The following is a 25,194-nucleotide window of genomic DNA, read 5'->3' as shown; positions in this document are numbered from 1 at the left end:
TCTTGCCCTCTTCCTCTCCCAGTCACGTCAGAAAGGAATCTCAGAGTGGGGTCAGTTGCTCACAGCACTTCCCAGGAGTGGGACGGTGGAGGAAGAAGGGGGTGCCAGCCCTTGGTTTTCCTCCTGGGCCTGTGAGCCAAGAGCTGATCTGTGCTAACTGTGTACACGTTCGTTGCAGGAGCGAATCTGCCTTTGAGAAAGCCAACGTGGATGTGTTCCGGGTGAGAACCAACAACGTGGGCCTCATCTACAAAATCAGGTGAGAACCTGGCCCCTGGCCAGGGTCCGGGTGAGACGAAGGCATGTGGATTAGGAACCGACTTCACCATTGACACTTGCTGGGTGTCGATTACTCTCCTGGTGTCATTTGAGGGGTGACCAAAGGCTCACCTCTTTCTCTCTCACCCTGAGTCACACACAGTGCCCTAAACTTCCCCCAATAGAGAGTCACTTCTCCGAGTTACGACGATCTGAGTCAGTTTTTGACAGACTTGGCAGATAACGCTCTGAGAGACGCCAGCACAGCAGTTAGCAGCAGACTGAGTCCAGATTGCCTTGGTTCCGAGTTCTGCCCTGCCACTTACTAGCTGTGGGACTTTGGACCAGTTTCCTCTCCTAGCTTCCGTTTCCTTCTCTGTAATAGTGGTGCCTGGCTCCTAGGGTTCGTGAGGCTTCAGTGAGTTGTGCTTAGGACAGTAACTGACATCCCGGTCTCAGAGATGTCGGGATGCTGAGTGTTAGCAGGAGGGTTAAGATGCTACAGGATGCCTTTTGGCAGAGAACGTTCCTGATTTTGTCTTTAAGGGGCAGGGGCTTGTGAATACGATGGGAGGGATAGCCTGCCCAGCCTGGTTGCCGAGAAAGAGCCTTCAATTGCCAATGGGCCCTTTTTACCCTCCTCCTTCCTGCTACCTGCTCCCATTCAAGTTCATGCCCATTTGTCAGAATGTCAGAATCATCTGTTGCCTAATTGGACCCAGGAGTCAAATGCTGCCTAAGTTGAGCCCTGGTTTGTATTCCTATGACTAGAAAGCATAGTATCACTAACTCTCTTTGCTGGGAAAATAAGAGGCACATGAGGGCCCAACACCGCTTGTATGGGGGGAAAGGGGTTATAAGCAGAAAGGGAGCCTTTACAGCTTAGGGTTGGGAAGAAGGTGTCAGTGCGTGGGGAAAGGTGACCGCTAAGCTGAGGTCCTACTGTGTGCCTGGCTCTGTGTCGGATGTGGGCATGCATTCTGTGTCCGTCCTATGCGTCACTCATCTGTTGGGGCCGTGTCCTAGTTGAAGTTGTGCGTGTCCCGTTAAGGCCTGCGTGGGAAAGGTCCCACTGTGATAGGCAGGGATGAGATGCTTGGCGCGAAGTCAGGTTGTTCATGGGTCAATTTCCGGGGAAGAACCTGACCTCAGGTTGGAAACTGGGACTGCTGAGGATGGGGGGGGCTACAGGAAGGGGGGGAAGTTATTGGGGGCTCAATTTTGAAGAGTCTGGATTTATGCTGCGCTCTACAGCTGCCCCCCTGGCCACATGTAGCTCTTGAACACTTGAAATGTGGCTGGTCCAAATTGAGACATGCTGTGCATGTAAAAACACACCAGAGTTTTGAAAACATAGTACAAGAAAAAGACGGTAAAATATCTCACTAATACATTTTACGTGGTTATATGTTGAAATGATAAATAGATTAAATGGAATATATTATTAAAATTAATCTCACTGGTTTTTTTTGTTTGTTCGTTTCTTTTTTAATGTGGCTGGTAGAAAACATAAAATTACATCTGTGGCTCGCATCTGCAGCTCATGTGATATTTCTAAGGGGCAATACCCGTCTAGATGGCTATGGGTAAATCCTCCGGATGGTGGGACCAAGGAGAGTATCTGAGATGTCCAGGAGTCAGGGAGAGAGGGGGAGCACGAGATGGTCCTGTTGCATGCCTCGGCAATCCCGCATTTTCTATGGGAGACAATATTTCTTTGCAGGCAATGTAACTATGTAACAGTTGTTGATAAGCACATCATTGATAAGATATTCCCATTTCACACACGAGGAAACTGGGGTTCGAGAGGTACAGCAACAACAACAAAATGATCGAACCTCTCTTTGGAGGAAACATTTGGAAATTCCGGCATGGAAAGGGCATCGTCTCTTGCCCGCCAGTGACGATGTGGGTGTCTGTTTCTGCCCCAGGATCGAACACGACAACACAGGCTTGAACGCCAGCTGGTACCTGGACCGGGTGATCGTGACCGACATGAAGCGGCCTCACCTCCGTTACTACTTCAACTGCAACAACTGGCTGAGCAAGGTGGAAGGCGACCGCCAGTGGTGCCGTGACCTGCTGGCCAGCTTTAACCCCATGGACATGCCCAGAGGTCAGTGCCGGGGTGGTCCCCCCGCCGTCTGGCCCTGCCCGGGCTGGGCTCACCCTGACCTCTGTCTTGTTCTGGGCAGTTCCATCCCCCCTTGCCACCTCCAGGGTCTTCTGTTTGCCAGGGCTCAGGTGAAGTCCAGTCTCTTCCTTGTGGCCTTCCCAAGAGCAAGCTTATGTGCTCATGGGGTTCAAGGAAGCGAGGCCTGCAAGAAGACCTTAAGGCAGGATGGAGGGACAGGAGCAGCCCCGAGCACATCTCGTGTTTTCAACAACTCTCGTTGACGGGTATCTACCACGAGTCCCCCAGGGTTCCAAGGCAGCTGTGCTGCCCTCCCGTTCCCTGCCTGCCTTCCGATGCGCAAGGAGGGTGAGTTTCAGCGAGGGCACCGTGGACGGGAATGAGCACTCACCGCCTCCGGTGTGCCATCATGCTGCCCTGACTCCCGATTTTATGAGCGAGACAACTTGTTTCAAGTATATCTCTAGCCAGAGGCGCCTTAAACTCAGTCACTTTAGCTCAGCAGGAGGCAGGGGAACAAAGCAGTTAAAACACACACTGTATCCCATGTCCTAGTGTATCACACCTTTGTTCCCTAAAGTTATGACCTCATCTTACCCCCTTACTGAACGTACTTGCCTTTCCAAAAAGGGGACAGTATCCTAATACCCTGCTCACACAGAGTCGTGGGCCATCGGAGGGAAGGGCACTTGGCGGCCAGGAGAAGGGACATTCCCATGGTTACTCAGTACAACAGCGGAACAGGCTGCTGGATTCTGCCTGCACCCTTAGTCTCCAGGCTCCACCATCTCTTGCAGCCCAGCTGGGCAGAAACAAAGACGGCGTCTTCTGTCCCATCGTGCTTCCCCTCTCAATTCCTCTGCCTGCCTCTGGGCTCCCACCTCCTAACCAACCTGGAACACTTGCCTCATTCCTCTGTGATCTTGGAACTTCATTGGATCTTTAGAAAAGATACGTTATTGATCCTTTCTCTTATTGCAAAAGCCAGATTTGATCATTGCAGAAAATGTAGAAACTAGAGACACCTAAATAGATATATATGTATATTACATACGTAATATATATACATTATATATATATATATATATACACATATATATATAAAAACACCTATAATTTCATCACCTGGAAAAGCATCACTGGTGACATTTTCGTGCAATTGTTTCTAGTCTTTTCTATACATATGTCATTTGAAACCATGTGCTAATAGGAGAGCTTCCGAAAAGTCGCTATTGAGAAAGTGTTAATATAACTCAGGGGTTCTCCAGTTTCCCACAAGAATTATCCAGGGTGCTGCTGTCTTGCCTCTTAAAGGGAAAACAAAGACACCAGCTGACGCTGTCCCTGAACCAGGCTGCCTGGACCCCCTGCCCCTTTATAGGAAGGTGGATGCTGGATCTTTAGTACTTCTGGCTGGATTCCAGAAGAAGGAATGAAAAATGGGATCTTCAAATATTCGAAAGACTGCATTGGTTAAAAAAAAAAGGTCAAGTTTCTTTGCTTTTCATTTGCAATTGTATGAACTTGATTTTTGATTGCTACCAGAGGTCTTTGATGATCAAAATGGGGAAGATAATTATCTCTTCATCCATGCAGTTTTATAGGTAAAACTATTTTAAAAAGTGGGACACGGGCACTATTAGAAGGAGGAGAGAGGAGAGGGGACATTTTCAGTGTTTATTACAACCCCCTCAAGACCCACCAAGAGAGGGCGGAGCCTTAGGGGCCTGGTTCTCCCCACCTCCGAGGGCTATCTCCCACAGTTCTGGCTGATAATTAGCTGGAAAATTCTTTAAGTCTCGCTCCTCAGGGAAGGTAGGTATCTTAGGCTGACCAGCTGACCCTTTGACTGAGATAATCAGCAGATAGTGGAGGGGGGGGAGAGGAGACTGGACTTTGATCAGGTTTCTAGATGGTTCCTCAAGGCACAGGCAGGAGGGGAGCTTGCCCTGCCTGTGGGAGCAGGTGGTTGCTGCCCCGGACAAGGACAAGGATGTCACCTCTGCTCGTGACCCCATACCTCACAGATCTCTCGGGGATTACTTTTTTCCCACTCTGGGCTTCTCTTTAGATGTACTTTTCCAGGGAGGCACTCAACGTTTTCCTAGCACCTCGGAATCAGTGGCCTGGTCAGGGCCCCCCCTTCCTTCACGGAGCCCACTGGGGAGAAGGCAGGCGTGATGGGGTTCCAAAAGAAGGAGGTAGAAGTCGAGTAACTCCCAGTTGTGTGAGGATCCCAGAAGCAAGTTCAATTTCTCAGTTGTTTTCAACTGGCTGCCAAAATCGCTGCGCCTGGTACCTTGAGGAAACGAGGCAGCAGGACCGACCCAAATGCGTTGCCCCTGGTTTTCTCTGAGTCTGGTTGCCAGGCCCTGAGGACCTGTCGTGGGGCCGAGGGAGCCAGGTTCGCGCCTCCCCTCAGTCCACGGGGATTCCCCAAACCCAGACGCTTGCATTCCATCTTCATGATTTTTGCCTCATTCCAGTACCACTTCCCTTTTAATTTATTCTTTAACTCATACTTTGCAACTTATAGTAATTTGTAAGTCTATTTAAAAAAGAATGTTAGTATCACTCTTATAAAAAAAAACTTATTTTGTATAAATCTCATGTTTCCATTCGTACATATTAAAATGAATACACAACCCTAGATAACCTCCCGTGTCCCCACTAGCATCCAGCGTACGACCAGGCGTTGCACACTGCAGCCTGGGAAACACTGCCAGCCCTGATCTGGGAGGAAGGGAAAGCAGAGGCCAGGAGGGAGGGGAGGAGGGCGGGGAGGTTACCTGGGCTCTCTTCTTCAGGAGCCCTTGCTTCACTTACCATGCCTCTGACAGTGAGGAGGTGAGGACAGGCGGGTAGGTGTTAACTAGACAGATGAGTAAGCTGAGGTCCAGAGAGTGGTGACCCTTCCGAGATCAAACAGCCAACCACTGATGGAGCTGAGACTAGAATGTGAGTCTCCTAGATCTTAGTGGAATGTGCTTTTTTGTTTGGCTCTTGGGCAGGGCAAGTCCAAGGGCAAATAGTCTGGTACCTAAGAGATCAGAACCTGTGGGATCACAGCCAGGGCTCAGAGAGGTCATGTGGACCAGTCTTCTATTGTCACAGGATTCCCTTTCATAATGTCCCCACCAGTGGCCTCTCCAGCCTTGGTTTGAATCCAGGCTTTCTTGAATAGTGGGCAGTTACAACCTCCCATTCCGCCGCTAAGTGGCCCTGGGTGTCAGAAAGATTTGCCTGAATGTAAACCCCGCATGATCGCTCTGAGACTTCTGCTCGTCTGCTCCAGTCCCCCCGACACGACAGTGTGTTTTCCTGGCAGCCCTTCCGTGCTGTGAAGACAGGCTTCTCTCCTCTCAGGATTACTTCCCCAGGTTCCTCCTCAACCTCACCTCTTGGAGCGTGCGTCCAGCCTACCTCCCGAGGAATTCTGGTTTGTCAGTCACCCTCCAGAATGTACCTCCTTGGCTAGAACCCTGTGTTTCGGATGAGACGCATCAGAGTGCCGGGGGCCCCCGGACTCCATTGTCTTGCTTCTTTTTATTATTGTTATTATAAAATATACGTAACATTACTTTTACCATCTTATCATTTTTAATCGTACAGTTCAGTGGCACCAAGTACATTCGTGTTGTTGTGTATCCATCACCACCATCCTTCTCCGGAACGTTTTCATCTTCCCCAGCCGAAATTCTGCCTATTAAACAGGAACCTCACGTTCCTTCCCCCACAGCCCTTTTATTCTACTTTATGTCTCTTTGAATTTGACTACTTAGGCGTTTCGCGTAAATGGAATCATACAGTATTTATCCTTTTGTGACTGGTTTATTTCACTTAGCATAATGTCTTGAAGGTTCATCTATGTTGTAGTATGTTTCAGAATTTGATTTCTTTGTAAGGCTGAATAATATTTCATTGTATACATGTATCGTATTTTACTTGTTTATTCATCCGTCAGTGGACATTTGGGTTGTTTCCACCGTTGAGCTATTGTGAATAATGCTGCTGCGAACACTGGTGTACAGACATCTATTTGGTTCTCTGAGGTTTATACCCAGAAGTGGAATTACGGGGTCATATGGTTATTCCATGTTTCACATTTTTGAGGGACTGCCATGCTGTTTTCAGCGGCTGCCTCATTTCACATCCCCGCTGGCAATGCGCAAGGGTTACACTTTCTCTACATACTCCCTACCACTTGTTATTTTCTGTTTTTTAAAATCCTAACCATCCTCCTAGGTGTGAGGTGGTATCTCATCGTGGTTCTGATTTGCATTTCCCTGACGCTTAGTGATGTTGAGCCTCTCTTCATGTGCTTATTGGTCATTTGTACGTGTTCTTTGGAAAAATGTTCATTCAAGTCTTTTTTTAATCAGGGAGTTTGATTTTTTTCGTTGTTGAATTGTAAGCATCTATTCAGAATATATTTCCGGATATTAACCCCTTATCAGATATATAATTTAAAATATTTTCTCCCACTCAGGGGCTGCCTTTTCACTCTGTTGATAGTACGCATTGACGTAAAATGTTTTTAAAATTTTTTTAAATTGGTTAGTAGTATTATTAGTTGAGTTATAGCACTCTTGGTAGTGGTAGTATCTGCTCTGTATTAGGTACTCTATGATAATTATCTCATCTAATTCTCATGTGGAAACATTTATGTTTATTGCTTTTTTATTTTGTATTTTTTATTATTTATTTGTTTGTTTATTTGTTTATTAATTGTTTAAAAATTTTTTTATTAATACCTACAGCACCTGGTATCCCTAGGTGGTCTCCCATCCAAGTACTGACCAGGACTGACCTTACTTAGCTTCTGAGATCAGACGAGATCGGGCATGTTCAGGGTGGCATGGCCATAGACTTAATTTTTTTTGAAGTCCAGTTTATCTACTTTTTTTTGTTGCCTGTGCTTTTGGTTTCATATCCAAGAAATTATTGCCAAATCCGATGTTATGAAGCTTTTACCCTGTGACTAGAATTTTCTTGTTGAGTGTTTTAGTTTTAGCTCTTATGTCTAGGTTCTTGATCCATTTTGAATTAAATCTTTTTATATGACATAAGGTAAAGGTCTAATATAATTCTTTTGCATGTAGGCATCCAATGTCCTCAGCATCATTTGTTGAAAAGACTGCACTCTACACATTGAATGGCCTTGGCACCTTCGTTGAAAATCATTTGACAATCTCCACGAGAGTTTATTTGGGCTCTCTATTCTGTTCCTTTTGTCTAAGTGGAGGGGCCCATCATGAGGGCTCTGCCATTATGCCAGTACTGATTACTATAGCTTTGTAGGAAGTTTTGAAATCAGGATGTATGAGACTTCCAACTTTGTTCTTGTTTTATATATTGTTTTGGCTATTCGGGGTTTCTTGATGTCCTGTTTCTTTTAACGCATCCTAAATTTGCATTTATTGTTTTTAACAGTGGCAATACACCATATTGGCTTTGTAGTCAAAGGGCTCTTATTCGCCTGAAAGAAAAGACGAAAATGCCATCTCCACCCCAAGTCCTCAGTTCTTGTTTAGGTCTCCAGGCTGCTAGAGAAGCCTCCAGGATTCTCCTGACTTACCCATATGAGTCAGCAGGAGTGGGTATCTCAGTTATGGCTGGCTGCCTCCCCACATTGCAGTGAAATGGTCCAGGCAGACATCATACCTCCTGATTAAGAATCTCAGACATAAGTGCACCCTAACAGGGAGTTAGCAGCCATCTCTGTGCTTGTCTCCCTATTAGAGTGGGTGTCAGGGGTCCTGTGCCTCCTGGGGCCTGAGGCAGCCACGTTTTTGGCATGTCTGCATTGGTTATCCCTGGGAACACAGTCTTGGCTATCAAATTGCTCCAGAAGTGTAGCGGATTTTCCCTCCAGCATTTACCTCTTGACATTCCCTTCATTACCACGAATGCCTAAACCCCTTCCTGGAGGATTTCCTCCTCCCAGTCTGGAATGGCTCACCCTCTTGACCACCCAGAGCCCAGAGGAGCAGAGTGGCCACACTGACATCTACACATTGATGGCAGCCCCTGGCTGGAATCTAAGCATAGTCTCCCAGGCCTTGAATTGAAGAACCATCATTAACAGCTGCCGTCGGTGATGCCCCCTGAGCTACTCTTAGGTATTGGGTTTAGGGTAAGTGTGTAGGACTTGCCCTCAAGGTGCTCACAGTCCAGTAGAGGACACAGATTGCCATAGTACAAGGCAGCCACAAAGCAGATGGAATGCGTCGTGGTTCAGAGCTCTGTCTCAAGTCATAAGAGTCCTGGGTTCAAATCCCAGCAATGCTGCCTACTGACCTTTGGACAATATACTTCTATAGCCCGTGTCTTCATGTGCTATACACTTTACAATTAGTGTCTCATTTAAAATCCAGAGCACCCCTAGGTGGGAAAGTCTGTTACTGTCCCCACTCTGTACATGCAGCAAAGGTTGAGGTGAGCAGGCATAGACCACCTCTCGCCCTCTTCCTCTGTTTCCTGGTCTCAGGCTAGCAGCTCTCGTCTCTCAGCCTGTTCGCTCAGATTGTGTTGGCTCCAGTGTCTGGCACATGGTGGCTCTGAACACTGTTCTCTCTAGCACTAATAAAGCATGAGGAGGTTTCAAGGAACCCACAGGAAATGGGACCGAAGCCTGAGAGATAGGATGAGACACCCTCTCCCCACCCGCTGCCAGACCGTGGAGTGGAAGCCAGACTGCTGAACGCAGTCTCTGGGGTTCAGGCCCCATCTCATCAAGCCCATCAAGGACCCGGTGGGGCTGCTCTCCCCACTGCCCGAGTGGGTTCCCCTTGCTCTCAGACTTCTGTCTCAAGCCGATTAGAGAGAAAACCTCCATTAACACATATGCCAGGGTCAGAGGAAGTGTCAGGGCCAGCGCCTCTTCCCGTCGCCTGCTCTCTCTCGTCTTCTCCTTAAGTTTTCTCCATGGCACCCAAACGCACTGGTTTTCAGGCCCTTGCCTCTCTGGCAAGTGTCGCCTGCTCCCTCACCTCAGGTTCTGCTGCCCCTACAAACTCCAGAGGAATCCAAGTCTGTGCAACCCACTGAATTGTGGTGACTCTCGCAGGGTCCCCCACCCCAGCTGTAGTCAGGGGGTGTGCAAGGAATCTCACAGGCAGAGGAGGGACTTTTCAATCTGCTCCCTGAGATTTAGACTCACTTCGGCTGAATCACAGCCAGAATGAGCCACCGTGGCAGATGGCGTGGGTTGTAGTCCAGGTGTTTTGAGATGAAGAAATGGCTGAGAAACACCAGATCTCAGGGACCACTATTTGCCTTTTTGGGTGCTAACTACTTAATGTGTGTTGATCTGGTGTCCCAGCCAAGCACAGGTTTCTTCAAGGGTAACACCTTCTCTGGTACCTGCCGACTTGGGCGCTGGGATTGAGGAGCTTGAGTGAAGATTGGTAGGAAACAGGCTCATGTGTGTATGGTGGGGGCCGCGTGTAGACACACTCAGTTATGAAGACCAGTGCAGAGCTGGTTGGACAGGGCTCTGCAGGGGGGCGAGGAGAGCCGGCTTCTGGTCTCGCCCCTCGGTCACTGTGTACCTTACGCCAGTTACTCGTTCCCTCCAGGCGGTCCCTCATCTCTCCAGAAGGGTGTACTGGATGTGCTCTGAGGCGCCTCCTTGTGCTGGTGTTCTGCTGGCCAAGCATCTTCTCATCTCTCTTGCCATGAGTCTCCTGCCCACTGGCATTACTCCCCCTACCTTGATGTTGTCGCTTCAGGTGTGATGTTCATGGGGCAAAACACCCAGGTGCGATCGACAAGCACTCTTCAAGTTTCCCTGGTTGAAAGCATGGGATGACCCATCCCCCTCTGGCCTCAGGGAGTCTCCAGGCACATTCCCGAGGCTGGGGGTGGGGTGGGGCAGTACTGAAGGAGAGAGAGTGGGAGGAGGTGGGGGGGGGATGGATATTTGAGTTAGACAAGGTGGGATAAGATGGTATGATCTGTCTGGGTCGATTCTGGATGACCCACTGTTGGGTCTTGAAAGATCCTGGGCCAGGAGCTGTCACCTGGTAGGAAGGTGGGGGTTGGACCTGTTTAGGGCAGACCCTGCCTGGCCTTTTCACTGCTGATATGATGTCATTTCCTGCCTTCTGGCCACGTAATTGTCCCTATTCCAGGACCAACCCACAAATCCTCCCACCTTGAAAAGCATCAAGATTATCACGTGGCTTAAATTAGTACTGAGCCCACAGCACATTGCTTAGGGAAAGCTCTGCCAACTTGGCAATGAGACAGGCCTCCGAAGCCAAGAGCTGAGTTCCAGCTGGCCTGGGGGCTGTTCGCACCCCAGAGCTGTCAGTTCCCAGGCACAACAGCTCATCAGTGTTTCAGACCCAGGCCCTGCCAACAGTGGAGAGGGCCCTTGCTCTTACGGGGGCCCCGTTTGAGATGGGTCCTGCCCACTCCCCTTCTCCCAGCTGCGACCTGCTCCCTAGGCCTCCTTAGGGATAACCTTTCTCCTAAGGAACAGTCTCTTCTTCGGTGGATTGATAATAAATATGGTTGCAGCCAGTTTTGTGTGATGTGCCAGAGACCACGGCGGGGTTGGTTGTTGAAGGAAAGAGAGCTGTACCAATGGGACAGCCCGTGCTGGGGCTGAAAGCTGCCCAGAGCCTGGGGGACGCGTAGAAATGAAATTGTGTTTGTCTGACACGATCACTGTTACCACTCAGGTAACTGGGTTGTGATTTCTTCACAGCCCACGCTGTGCTCCACAGTGGTTATCATGCAGCTCCAGATGTGTATCCAGTCTCAGCAAGACCATGCTGGGCACAGTGCCCAGGGTGCATCTGGAGAAAGGATGGGACAAGAAAAGGACTGTGATGAATGTATTAGGGGCATGTGCAAATCGCGCTACCTGCAGTGGCTCGTGGATCTGCCGGCGAACTGCATGATACAAAAGCAAACGCGAAATGAAAGCAGCCTGGGCGATGGATGCAAAACTCTCCCATCATGAGGGCTCTGCCACATAAGCCAGCAGCCCTGACTTGTCCCCAGATTCTACTGGATGATGCCAGAGAGTAATTAAATTATTAAGTTAAAAAGACAGTTCTCTGGATCACAAAGTGCATGGGACTATTTACAGCCCTGAGTTCTAGTTCTGGCTTTGCCGTCAAGTAGCGATGAGACCTGCAGTAGATCTCAGTTCCTCTCCGAGCCTTGGTTTCTTCCTCTCTAGTGCGGGTGCACTAGGTGGTAGGCTGTTTACCTTCACGACCAGACAGAAAAGGATGGGTCGGGGGCTAGCCCTCCTCCACAGGGCAAGAGGAGAGTGGCTTTTGGTGCTCTCCCTTCTGCTATGGGCATTCCTTCCCCTTTTCATCCGCCTCCCCCCATACTTTTCATTCTTTGGCACCGTGCCCATCCCTCTTCCCGTGAGCTCAGTCTCTGGACCCCCCTTCTCTGTGGTCAAACCTGGCTCTGCCACTCTGCCAGTTACGCATGCACAAGCAGATGCCTTAAGCTCTGTGCTTCAACTTCTGCATATGTGAGAAGCAGATAACATTAATTCCCACTTCAGAAAGTGGGTGAGCTGATTACTTGGGGGAAATGAACATAAAGGACTTGGTGCGGTGCCAGGCTTGGGGTCAGTGCTCAGTAAATGGCACAAGTATCATGGTGGTTGGTGCTGTCGTGATCCTGATGCTTCCTTGTCTTCTTTTCCTGCACTCAGGCTTGTTCTGACTCTGAGCTGCAGAGACTCAGGATTCTGGCCTCTCAGAATCAGAAAGGACTTTGGAGCCACTCAGTGCCAGGAATCCTTCTAGAATCCGACAGTCTCATCTAGACAACTGAGAATAGGCTCATGACCTTGACTGCAGTTGAAGCCTGCAGGGAGCACCTTTATTCCCAAACCTCTTCCCTCTCTCTGACATTTCCCCTCAACCCAGCTCAAACTTTATCCAGGGCCCTCTGAGCTCCAGTTGCTGTTGGTACTGCTCAGGGGCCATTTTTCCTCGGAACCCTACGGAGGTGGTCCTGGGCCCACAGACTGTCAGCCGTGAGGGCTTCAGGGTGGGGAGAGCTGGGCCAGACCCACAGTGCTCGCCTCTTCTGAACTTCACAGCAGCTTCCCACCCACCCCATCTGCTCCCACCTAGCACTGCAGAAAATCATCTCCGGAAAGAGTGGGAAGAAGGAACTGCTTTGAATGAGGCCTCAGTAAAGAGTACCAGAGAATTTCAGGCCCAAAGGGACCTTATCTACTTCTCTGATTTATAGAGGAGAAAACAGAAGCCCAGGGATGTTAAGCCACCTGCTCTTGGTCACCTGAGCTCAAGATGCCAGCTCGTGCTCCTCCGGTGTCACTCAGTGATTCCATGGGCATTTATTGGGAATCTTCTGTGCACCAGATCCTGTGCTCAGGTTAAATATATAGAAGCTTTTCTCTGTAGGAGCCTAGAATATGAAGGGAGAGAGTCAGACCAGTAAGTAATCACAGTGCAAAGGGGTAGAATGTTCTGACGGATGAACAATGGAAGCCAGTGGAAGCACAGAGGAAGGGGGAATCAGGAGAGCTTCACGGCAGAGGCGATGCCCAAGCTAAGACTTCATGGTTGAGAAGGAGTTTGCTAAACTTTCAAACAGAATGAGGGCACTCGAGGGAACCGATGGGCTCTGATGGCGCAGTATCTCATTCATACAGCTGGGAACAGGCCCTCCAGCTCAGCTTCACTGTGGCCTCAGGCCCCCTGGGACCATTGTCAGTCATGCTCTCTTTTAACCCAGCAGCCAGAACCTTTTGGGAATGCACGACATTGTATCTTTGCGCTAAACTTGGTTATTTTGATTTTCAAATAGGTGTTTATAATAACCTTTGTATGTTTTTTCTATTTATGGAAATAGCACTTTCTCAGTGCTGCTTTAGTCCGCGTGGAAATCTGAACTTATGATAGAGACACTGCCTTGGTCCCGATCCAGCTGTTGGTGTCCATTCCAGCCACCTGTGGTTTCCTGCTGGACCCCTCCCCTGAGCGCCAAGTGTTGCCCAGAGTGAGCCCAGTGAGAGTCACAGAAGGGGTTCCCACCTTTCCCACGTGCCTGGGGCTGGAGGTCCATCTGGTGGCCTGCGAGTCTGTCTTCCCCCATTCATCCTCAGCCTTCCCTCCCGCCTCATAACTGCTCCGTCCAACTCAAAGGTTCCTGGTGCCAAAGCCAGCTCGAGGGTGTAAGAGTGTCTGTCACGTGCACGGATTGTCTTCAGGCATTTCCTGTAGACTGGCAGGGGTTCTCCACGGCTTCTGGACTACAGAGGGCTGGACTTATTCAAGTATTAACGCGGAGTGACTTCAATCTTTAGTTTTAAATTATAGAAAAAAAAAATATGGCTGTTGTAAAAAATTTCAAAAGGACAAATAAGCAAGAAGGGGAAGAATAAACTCTTCTGTAATCCCATCGCCCAAAGATGATCTAACTAATTTTTATTGAGCACTTAATCAGTGTCAGGCATAATTCTGGTCTATCATCCATCCATCTGTTTCAATCATCTATCATCTGTCTATCATCTTTTCGTATCTAAATATCATCTATCTAATCTTTATAACAACTCTACAAAGGGGGTATTATTATTTCCATTTTACAGATAATGGAAACTTAGGCACAGAGAGGTTAAATAATTTGCATACAAGTAAGGGAGTCAGGAGTAAACCCCAGTCTTGAACTTAATCACTGGGTAGGCCAGCCTTGGAGACACTCCTGTTAACATTTTGGTGAATTTCTTTCCCATTCTATTTTTGTGCATGAATGTATTAAACATATTGATTTGAAATGGTACTGTAATACGCTCAACTTTGTGATCAGGTTTTCTTACTTAATACTATATTATCGCACTTAATAATCTTCTAAACCATTATTTTAAATGGTTGTATGATAGTTCATGAATGGGCGAATATCATAATTTACCCCCAACAATCCCCTATATGGGATCTTTTTAGGTTGTTCTTAATTTTTTATTAATAATGCCGTGGTAGACATCTTTATAGGTAATCTATGAACACAGTTATTTCCTAGTATAAACTAACCGTTATGCACAGGGATTGAATTGCTGCTTCAGGAGATTTGCAGAATGTTAAGGCTTTTGACACTTACTCACCTGCCTCCAATTAGGCTACAGGGCGCTCTGGTTCCTCCAGCAGACTATGAGATGTGCCGACTTCCCGGTGCTGTGGGGCGACACGCTCCAGCAGTGGAGTGGAACCCGGGTTAGAGAGGGAAGAAATGGAGCCACGGTTGCTCGGGAGCAGGTGGAAGGGAAAGGGCTTCGGTAGAGCAGCGGGAGTGGGAGCCAAGGAGAGAGACAGACGGAGGTGCCTGAGGGAATAGCTCTGTGGTCTCGGCAATGAACCGGAAGAGGGAAGTGAGCACGATGAGCTAAAGGAGTGAGAGCGTATCTACTCCACGCTGTATTTCAACACCTGATAGTGTCAGGGTTACCTCGAACAGCTTCTTAGGGAAATATATTAGCTGTATATTTATTTGGGGGGTGATACAGGAAAAGAGCGTTTTGTTTTGTTTTATTACCTTCCACGAGTAACTGTTAATGACTAAGTGATGTTTTAATGTCAGTGCATAACCAGACTCAGTTGAGGTCAATCCAGGGCCTGTTTGAGCACACGTTAGATGCCAAGCAAGTGACACAGACCCTAGGAGTTATGGAGTGAAGCGCTGTAGGCTTGGGAGGTGTGGTTTAACCCAGACCTGAGGGTAGGTGAAATGACAGTTTAAGAGAGAGACTTCTTGCCCAATCCTTAGAGTCCAAATCTGGGCTTCACCCTTTCTAACTGGGGGAACTTGGTTACCTTTTTGAACCTCCTGCTTCCATTGCCTCATCAGTAAATGGTGATAATAGTAGCAATAGGATCTGTCATGATGAGGATCAAATGAGATAATAGGTGCGGCTGGCCCATAGTAGGTCCTTGGTAACCATCAGAGGCTCTTACTGTTATTTTGATGAGAGGATGTGTCTGCAAGGACAGCCAGGTCGAGAAAGCAGAAACGTTCCAGTACTATTTTAACAATAGGGCGAATCCGGGTGAGAGATTCGGGCTGCCGGCCCCTAGGGAAGGAAGAGGAAAGCTCTTGGGGGCAGTATAAGGGGGAGGGTCAGTGGCCAGCAGCCATGCCCCAGCTCCAGGCATGTACCATTGGGTTCCACTGAGCACCCCCTTTCCGCACCTGGGCAGGCTTGGGTAGTCAGAGGCCTTCCTCAGCTGAGGGAGCCCATTCCCCCTCCTCCCCCACCCCCAGGGCAGCCCCGCTGAATTTCTCTCGTCACCATTATCATCTCCTCCCACACAGAGTCTGTGATATCTCACTTCTCTGCGTCTGGCTCTCAGGGAGCGGAAGTGAGGGGTGTCGGGGTGTGAGCCATCGCAGATTCGGTGGGGAGGGTAAAATCAAATTCAGTCATCCTCCTTCCAACCCCTCTCTCCGCTCCTCACCTGGCAAAATAAATAAAGCCATGATCTAATTATACAGGATCTGAGAAGGGGTGGAAGGCGAGGGAAAGGAGCCCCATGAGTCAGTTCGCCATCAGTTCATTCATGATTCTCTGCTTCCTAAAAAAGCCTGGGTCACGTGAGCTGCTTTCTCTGAGGCTCAGATCATGGTAGATGTGGGATGGTGCCTTCCTCGGCAAGTGGGATAGAGGCTTAGCTACTTGGCATTTGCTTAACTTCTGTGGTTGTGAACACGATGAGCTGCTCAGCCAGGCTCCGCTGTGCACATGGTACCAGGATTTGTGGGTTCCAGCCCCCTCCCGCTACCCTGCTTCCACCTAAGGTGGCTCTGCGGAGATGTGTCTTGTGCTGACTGTTCCAGACAGCGCAGGGGAGGGTGCAGGGGCGGCTGGCGCACCAGCCGCAGGAGGCAGCTTGGGCCTGCCGGTGCCTGCCTTTCTGGAAGCCCACGCAGGCAGCTTCCGGCTGGCCTGCAGAGGACAGATTTCCTGTTTGGCGGGAGCAGCCTCTGCCTCTGCCATGGGGCCTGCAGAGAATAAAAAGGCAAAGCCAAGCCTGGGTAACCCCTGGAAAGGGCAAGAAGGACACAGGCTGCCCTCTGCTATGGTCTTGAGGCAGGAAACCTGTCTTTAGGTTGCAACTAACTCCACCAGCACAGGACCTCAGCTCATTTCTGTTTGGTTAATCACCATGTGATTAACTTAATTCTTGGTCTGTGTTCCTTGTTGTATAATTTTCAGATCAATGCTCAAATTAGTTTGGCCTCTCAGAGCTCATATTGACCTAGCAGAAGAGGCTAGGGCCTGAAAGGTAAGCTGCTGGGTTCAGGTGTGCAGGTGTGTCTGTGTAAGGAGATAGCTTTCACATTCATAGAGGTTGTAGATTTGTGCATTTATTATGACAGTTATCCAACAGATGGCAGTAAAGTGTCTTGAGGAAGGGATCCTTTTTTCTAATTTGCACAGAGGCACTGTATGGCTAATGGTAGCCCCGCTGAAGGGCCAGAGAAAAATCAGATCTAGAGAAAATTTTATACAGATAATATGCCAGATGGGTTAAACATGGGCCAACCCTGGCGTGGGCAACAGCTCCCGTGATCCTTCACTAGGCCCCATTTCTCCTGTGCTTGCTCAGGAAGGGTGTTGAACTTGTTGCTGGCTCCTCTTCCAACCTGATCTTCTCTCCTCTTCCCATCTCTGCTTCCTGCTTGCGCTCAGCTAGTCAAGGGCTTGAAGTTGCAATACCTAACGTTGCAGAACTGGTGCTGCCATCTGTCACCACCTTCGGGAAACCCCAGCCCAGGCCCCCGACTCCATCGGATTCAGGGGAACACTGGGCTCAGCTTGGTCATACAGCATCATGGAGGTAGGGAAAGTTGGCTCTTCCTGCCCAGCCTAGGCACAGGACATGCTCCTTCTCACCCCCTCTGCCTCAACACAGAAGGGCCAGTAGCGCCCCAGTCTCTGGAACCTTGAGCTGCTCAGCCAGCAGTTAGGATGTGCTGTGGTTATCCTGCACCAGGCAGCTCTGCTCTCATTCCAGGCCAGAGAGCACAGAGTTGCCCACAGTCCTCTGCCTAGAATCACACAGAACACTGCCTGAGAGCAGAAGGCAGCCTGGGGCGGGGGCTGGCCAGCTACATCCTGAAGGCCAAAAACCACCTGCCACTTGTCCTTGTGCAGACCTTGAGCTAAGAGAAGTTTTATATGTTTACAAGGTTGAAAAGAAATTAAAAAAAAGGAATATTTCACGACACAGGAAAGGTCTACGGAGTTCTCCTTCCGTGTCCATAAGGCTTTCTCGGAACACAGTCACGCCCCTGTGTTCGCAGCGTTTACTAGTATCGTGTGGCTGCTTCGGTGCCACAACAGCACAGGTCAGTCGTTGAGGTGGAGGCAAAGTGACCTGCAAGACCTAAAATGTTTACTACCTGGCATTTTACAGAAAAAGTTTGCTGGCCCTCGGCAATAGAGTATGAGAGGCCATGAAGTATTTTGGAAAAAGCCCTGGATTCTCAGACTGGAGACATGGCTTTGAGTTCCCCTTGCATCCTTTAACAGCTGAGTGTCACTGGGCAAGCCGCCTTGCCCTCTGAACCTCAGTTTCCTCCTCTGTAAATGAGAATAGCAACGGTACCTGCCCTGCCTGTATCATGTGACCTTGGTGCAGCTCATATGACTCCTGTTTGGCTATCTAGTATTATTTGCCCTAGAACATGGGTCAACCCTGGCCTTCCTCTTTCTATGCTTTCTTATCATCTTTCTCAATGGCCTCATTCCCTTCTGGCCTTGGGGCAGGGATTTTTACTGGCTCTTTAGCTCTTCCTCTTTTACCAGATTCCTGTTTTGCCCTCTCACTGATCACCAGATTTAAGGAATGAATTCAACATCTCAAAATCCACTTGTACCTGGAATTGTGAGTTTGCAGTCATTGAAATTCTGATCACAGGAAGTTGGGGGGCTCTCATATGACCATTGGGGAGAAGGTTTGATGTACTGTGCTGACAGTTTGTCAGCTGGGAGAGAAGAAAGCCCTATTTTTATTCAGCCTTCTCTTTCGTCGATATATGTACTTAATTACAATTTAGGGTTGGCACAGGGCCCTGGGCCTTGTTTGGAAAGTGGCAAATTATATAGTTTTGGGTAGTACATGAAAAGGAAATGTTTTTTAAAAAAAGGCGAGGGGGAAAACAGTAATTTAATTAGCCTCATTGTCCCTCTATGTGACCATTTAAAGAGTGGTCGGGAGGCGTGCCTACCCACCCTGCTGCATCTCTGGGCAACACCCCACCCCCAGGGTGATTGAAGGTCATCTGACATATGGGTATTCTGCTCTCAGCCAACTATGTGGGGACCCAGGGCCCCATTTTGCCGTAGAAAGTTCTCAGCAGTTAGAAGACAGTCCACCCTTGTGCCAGAATGAACTTCCTCCTGCACTCTGTTGACCCGGCGTCCTGACCCCTGGCCTCGGCTCCTTGTGTGCCTCAGCCAGAAAGGCTTGGAAGCCCCGTCCCAGCTCTGTCGGGTCTCTTGATCCCTGCCCCTCGGCTGTCTCCATGTTAACTCCCTTCAGCCCTGATGGTCTGCTCCTCTGGACTGTCACCAGGACAAGGGTTCTGTGTGCCCCAAAGCTCTGCGTGGGCTCCTGCTTCCCAGGTCTCATTTACACGAACCTGAAGAACCTCCTTCATCTCCTGGCTTCCCTCCGCTTTCTGCATGGCTGCCCTTCCTGCTCAGATGTCATGGAATTGCAGGTTAAAGAGGACTGTTAGTGTTCCCACGTTCTCTCGCCTCTGGCATCTTCTCACAACCCCCTTGAGGGTAGTGACTGCCTAGGTTTTTCCAGGGATGGGAAACTCAGTTCCCCCAAGGGCATCCCATTCCTGGTTGAATAGCCCTAGTTACCAGAAAATGTTGCCTTTGGTGAGCTAAAATGTCCTTCTTTATAATTCAGCCCACTAATTCTAAGTCTGCCTTCAGGAATGTCTGCTAGTCCTTCCACAGATCTTCATTCTTTTTCCCGCTTCACTGTGCCCAATTCCCTCTGGAGTCCTATCGCACCTTTGACCGTCCAGTGCTTAGCAGTGGCCTTCGGAGACTCCCTCAGCCCCACCACACTGTGGCATCACCAGCCTCGGGGCCCTGGGCAACCTGCCACCCTGCAGAGGGGTTTTGCCGCTGGGTGAAGTGAGCCCTGGACTGGACCTGAGAAAGGACATGATCCAAAATGAATGATTCTCAGAGGCCCTGCATTCCAGGGGAAGAAAAAACCAACTACCCAACAGGGCGCCTCTGCAACTTGGAAGATGATGATGATCAAGGGCAGGATCAGCTGGACATGGCCAGGGCCTTCCTGGTCCTAGATAATCATATGTCTCAGAATCTGGGAGGGGAGCCTGGAAATCTGCCTTGTCAACAAGCTCCCCAGGAAGCCTGAATGTGGCCCAAGTTTTAAGCTACTGACTTGGAGTTGCCAAGGTCTGGCCTCTTCTGAAGGCCTTGAGTCACTCTCCTGTTTCAGAGGGGTCTTCACGGTGAAGTAATAGGGCATGCGAATCTGTCCTACTGGAGCCTTCAGTTGGGGACAAGGATTGGAGGATCTCCCCTTCCCTGGGATGGGTCTCACTGAGTGAGCATAGAGAAGGGAAAGAGAAGTCATTGCTTTCTCCTGGCTCAGGGTTCTCAGCAGGGCAGAGACCAGCCTTCAGGGCTGTGTGGGCGGGATGTCCTTTGTGGGTCCCCTGCAGTATTCTTGAGGAACTTAGGCGCCTTACCTGCAGGAACTAGCAAACAGCAGAAGGCAATAGATGGCAAACTTGGAAATCATTGACACAGACAACATGGCAGAGCCAAGGAGTCCAGAGGACAAAGACCCTTGGGGGCTGGCACATCGGGCAAGGCTCTAGGGAGAAGGTGGGTAAGGGGCCAACTCTGGGCCTCAGTGAAAACAGCTCTAATTTTTATCAACTTCTCATACTGGATATAAGACATCTGAATAAAAGATTCTGCTACATAAAATTTAGGAAGCCATTGCAGGAAGGAAAAAGAGAAGGGAGAGTTTCCTCAGCCCTTGGACTTGTTGGTGCACAAAGAAAAGCTAGAGGAGTCTCTGTTCCCACACCACACAGCAACCCCTGCCCTTTGCTCCCTACCCTAAAGCAGGCTCCAGCAGGGAAGACCTGGGCAGGGCTCAGTATGTTGTCAAGTTCACAGTGAGCCTATCTCGACACCAACGCCAAGGCTGAGGTATTTAAGGGTTACAGAGAATCAATTTCTGTTCAATGAATGAAGCAAAGATACAGGAAGAAGATACAGGCCCTTAAATGAGGTAACCCCAAAGTGTGCATTTGCTGGCTACCCTTGGTGCCTCTAGTCTTTGCATTGGTTATGGCCTTGACAATTTCATTGGCAGAATTCATTTTCCCCAGTGAATTTTGACACTGTGATGAAATGTAGAGGATAGATTGGAGAAGGCAGAGTAGATGTAGGGGCTCAGTTAACTGAGACATTTCAGTATCTAGGAGAGATATTCTGGTGGGTCGGTTCAGTGTGACACCCTGGATTTGGGCTGATTCATGCATCTCAACGCAATATGTTAGTAGATGAAAAAGACTCCTCTACCTCTGATTTATGCTATCCAGTTATTTAGCAATAACCATTTGACTTTTTCCCCAGTTTTATTGAAATGTAACTGACATTTAACATTGTGTAAGTTTAAGGTATACAATGTGTTGATTTGATACACATATATTAGCAATGAGCACTTGGAACCAATGTCAGGCAGCTTGTTTCTTGCTCCGTTATTGATAGTAATGATGACAATTCATGCATTGCGTGGAGGGGAAGGGGGGAGGTGCGGTAACTACTTTGAGGCCTCTGTTCTTCTCTCCTCAGAATCCTAATAAGCTGAGGCTTTCTCTGTCCTCATTCTCAGGTAACAAGTATGAAGTCAAGGTGTACACTGGTGATGTCATTGGCGCAGGGACCGATGCCGATGTCTTTATTAATATCTTTGGAGAGTTCGGAGACACAGGTAATGGATTTGAAATGCTTTCTTCACAAGCCATGCCCATAACTCTTTTCTTTTCTTTTCTTTTCTTTTCTTTTCTTTTCTTTTCTTTTCTTTTCTTTCTTTCTTTCTTTCTTTCTTTTCTTTCTTTCTTTCTCTTCTCTTCTCTCTTCTTCTCTTCTCTTCTCTTCTCTTCTCTTCTCTTCTCTTCTCTTCTCCTCTCCTCTCCTCTCCTCTCCTCTCCTCTCCTCTCTTCTTCCCTCCCCTCCCTTCCCCTCCCCTCCCCTCCCCTCCCCTCTCCTCTCCTCTCCTCTTTTCTTTCTCTGAGAAAGTAGAACTGCATTTTACGTGGGCTGTTTCTTACCCTCCTGGCAGAAGAAGGCAACTTCAGGCTCCTCTGTTGAGCATCTCTCTTCTTGCAATGTGATTTGTCAATGGCCATCCCTGGGCAGCAAGGTGCCCATCTTGTATAATTCATGTGTGCAATGTGTTTTTAAAAGAAGGTGTGCTTGCGTTTGAGGTCGATTTAAAATTGTCCCGTATCCTAGAACAGATCCAAGCTCTACACTGCAAGAGAATTCATTCTCAGTTACCTTCTTTACTGCCCTAAGTTCTTTGTCCATGTTGAGTTATATTTTGGGACGTGGCTGGGCATGGGCTGATTCAATGCAGTGGTTTTAGGCAGACCAGGTTGGGAGCAGGGATAGAATTAGAGTTGTCCTCATGGATGGGGCAGGAACTGAGACACAGCTGCGGGTGTTGGAACTGAGACAGGGGATTCTCTCTTGCTTCTGCCAATTAAATAGAATAGCATAGGAGTCAGTAAAGCTATTGAGATGTGTGAATTTTGGACACAACATATTACAAAATTCAAAATGCATTGCTGAGTTTATATGAGGAAAAAAAGAGAGAGAGAGAGAGAAAGAGAGAGATTGAGAGAGAGAGAGAGAGAAGTCTCTTGGTGCCAGAAATGAAGAAGGAGTTCAAAACCAAAGTATTAGCTGTGAATTGATGGTGCGGCTCTTGGAAAGAGAGAACTTTCATGTTCAACAATCTACAGGATGGGTTTTCATACCCATTTGGGGTCAGAAAATGGGAAATTAGTCCTATGTGAGGCAAAATAGGTAACATTAGAACCACATATAAAGCCAGAAGCCCTGAAGATTCAGAAACATCTTCAGCAAAAAATAGGCCAGGAAAATTTTGCTCATTAGTACTTATCTCTGCAAGAGCTCTAGATTACAAAGACAGTTTCTGAGAAATTGATACCTTAGGCTGGCATCGCATGTGGCTTGAGGTTTGATTCACTACAAGTGTGATTTGGGAACCTCCTCTCCCCTAAGTACAGAAAATTGGTTCCATGCCAGTAATAACCTTGGGTGCTTGGCAGAAGAATTTGCAAGACTGCATGAGATTCCCACAGATAAAGTACTAAAGATGAGTTTACTTTTCAAAACATGCAAGCACACAATTCACCGTGACTAAGCATCAATAGACACAACAAACAATGAGATTAAATCCTGTGAATTTCAGATAATAGAGTAACATTAAAAAGGCTGTAACTTAAGTATCTTTAAACTGACTATAGACATGAAAAACAATTGAAGAAAATAACAAGGTACCATGAAAAATTTAGCAAACAGAAATACAGGAAATAAAAATACGGTTACTACATAGAAATATTTAATGAATGGCTTAATCAACACAATACAATTAGAAACCACTGAATAGAGAATTTGTAGATTAGAAGGTAAATATGAGCAAAATATTCAGAGGTTGCAAAGAGTTAAAAGGTTGGGAAATATAAATGAAAAGTCATGAGACATGGAAGAGAGAATAAGTTCTGATCAATGTTTAGCAGGAGCTCCAGAAACTAAGAATGTATAATAAGCGAGAGGAAATACTTGAAGAGATAATGGCTGAAACTTTTTCAGAATTGAGCAAAGAGATACATCTTTAGATTAAAGTAACAAAATGAATCATGAAACAGAGTAAATAAAAACATCTACCTATAGATACACTGTGCTGAAACCAAAGGCAAAGAGAAAGATCTTAACCCATTTCCCATTTGCCCCAAGAATACTCACCGTTGGGGCTTGCGCCTGCAGTGTTTACCCCGAGATAACTTGCAGATTACAGTCCTAACCTTACCCCCAAAGTTTGCCATGAAATATCTCGCTTTTATTATTTCACATCACCCTAGTATATCAACAGTCTTTGAAAACAAGTGATATCATTCCATTTATAGCATTCTGTTTTTAGTAGTGGTATTTTCCTTTACAAACTATAGTAATTCTCAATCGCTGAAAATGTCTAAGCCTAGAAAACATAACAGTCCTGCACATGATGTTAACATTGTTCTTGAACAGTTGTTAGCTGAAGAGTCATTCGATGAATCCGATTTATGTACACATTCCTGTTACATTAGGATTAGAGACAAGTTTTGTTTGGAAATAACTCCAAGAACAGTTTTTATGTTTTATTTTTACATTGAAAACCAGTCAGATTTGCATCAGCCTCAGAGAGCATGTTTATGTAAAATTAAATTACCACTGGCAGTGAGTTGCACCTTCTTTTTCTAAATGGGAAGTGGATTAAAAGTAACCAGATTTGGTAGAATATTTCTATAAAAAAAATAGATTTAGAGCAATTTCCTATCATTAACCTGTAGAAGTCTTAAGTGTATGGAATCATATCATCAGTGTTCTGAGCAAGAATTTATATCAACCTAGAATTCTATGTCCAGCTAGGTTGTAATTCCAGAGTAAGAAAAAAATTAATAAATTTCTATGTAAACAAAGAGAAATAGACTTTACCACTCAGAGACCTGTGCTTTAACAACCACTAAAGAATATACTTTAAGAAAAAGAAAATTGTACCCAAAAGAAAAAATGGGCTGCAAGAAACAAAAGTGAGCCAAAAAATTAATAATAATGTAACAAATCTAAGCAAGCATTGACTCTGTAAACAATAATAATGATGACTATTATCAGGGCATTAGAAAATGTGGACACAAAACACTAAAAAACAATAATCTTTGAGAAGGAAAGTAGATAACGAGAGTTAAAACATAATAAGGTTCTTGATACCAGCCTATTCTCCCATCCCTGGGAGGGTATTAACTTTGAACTTTAATAAGGAAAGTATGTATATTAAAATTATAAAATTAACTAGTGGTTACCAGAGGGGAGGAGGGAGAGGGAGGTAGACAGGGTGAAGGGGGTCAAATATATGACGACAGAAAGAAATCTAACTATGAGAGGGAAACACATAGTGTAAATATATACACACACACCACACACACACATATATATATGCGTGCGTGTGTGTGTGTGTGTGTGTGTGTGTATGCCTTACTGTTAAAGTGTACAGCTGGAACTTATTGGATTTCGTTAACCAATGTCACCATAAATAAATAAATAAATTTTTAAAAATTGTAAAATTACCCAAAACAGAAATGTATAACTTCTAAACCAATAGAGGGAGTAAAAGGAATCAAAACTCAAATCATTCCAGTAGAAGACAGGAAATGAGGAAAGAGAAACAAAGAAAAAGTATGGCTATAGCAAGAAGTAAGATAAATGTATAAATAACACAATAAATAGAAATAAACTAAACTCGTCAGTTAAAAGATAGGTATTCTCATATTATATGAAAATGAATAAACTCAGCTTTAAAATATGATACAGAATAGCTGAGAATAAATGAGATGGAAAAAAGTATACCAGGGACATATCAGCAACAGGAAAGAAGCTGGTGTAGCTACAGTGATATCTGTCAAATTAATCTTTAAGGAAAAACACTTTGTTAAAAATAAAA

General features: G+C 47.0%; 1 protein-coding gene and 1 pseudogene across 1 annotated transcript in view; one reads left to right on the top strand and one right to left on the bottom strand.

Annotated features, from left to right (window-relative positions):
* The window catches only part of LOXHD1 (lipoxygenase homology domains 1), a 138,863-nt gene that overhangs the window by 11,740 nt on the left and 101,929 nt on the right, over positions 1-25,194 (top strand). Inside the window, exons 3-5 of the mRNA XM_036230016.1 lie at positions 179-259; positions 2,190-2,374; positions 21,301-21,399. Of these exons, the coding sequence (XP_036085909.1) occupies positions 179-259; positions 2,190-2,374; positions 21,301-21,399 (365 nt within the window). The remainder of the gene's footprint in view (positions 1-178; positions 260-2,189; positions 2,375-21,300; positions 21,400-25,194) is intronic.
* LOC118610545 lies at positions 7,144-7,262 on the bottom strand (annotated as a pseudogene).

The sequence above is a fragment of the Rousettus aegyptiacus genome, unplaced genomic scaffold, assembly GCF_014176215.1.
Source record: "Rousettus aegyptiacus isolate mRouAeg1 unplaced genomic scaffold, mRouAeg1.p scaffold_m13_p_12, whole genome shotgun sequence".
Lineage (NCBI taxonomy): Eukaryota > Metazoa > Chordata > Mammalia > Chiroptera > Pteropodidae > Rousettus > Rousettus aegyptiacus.
This window is presented reverse-complemented; position numbering and strand designations above follow the sequence as displayed.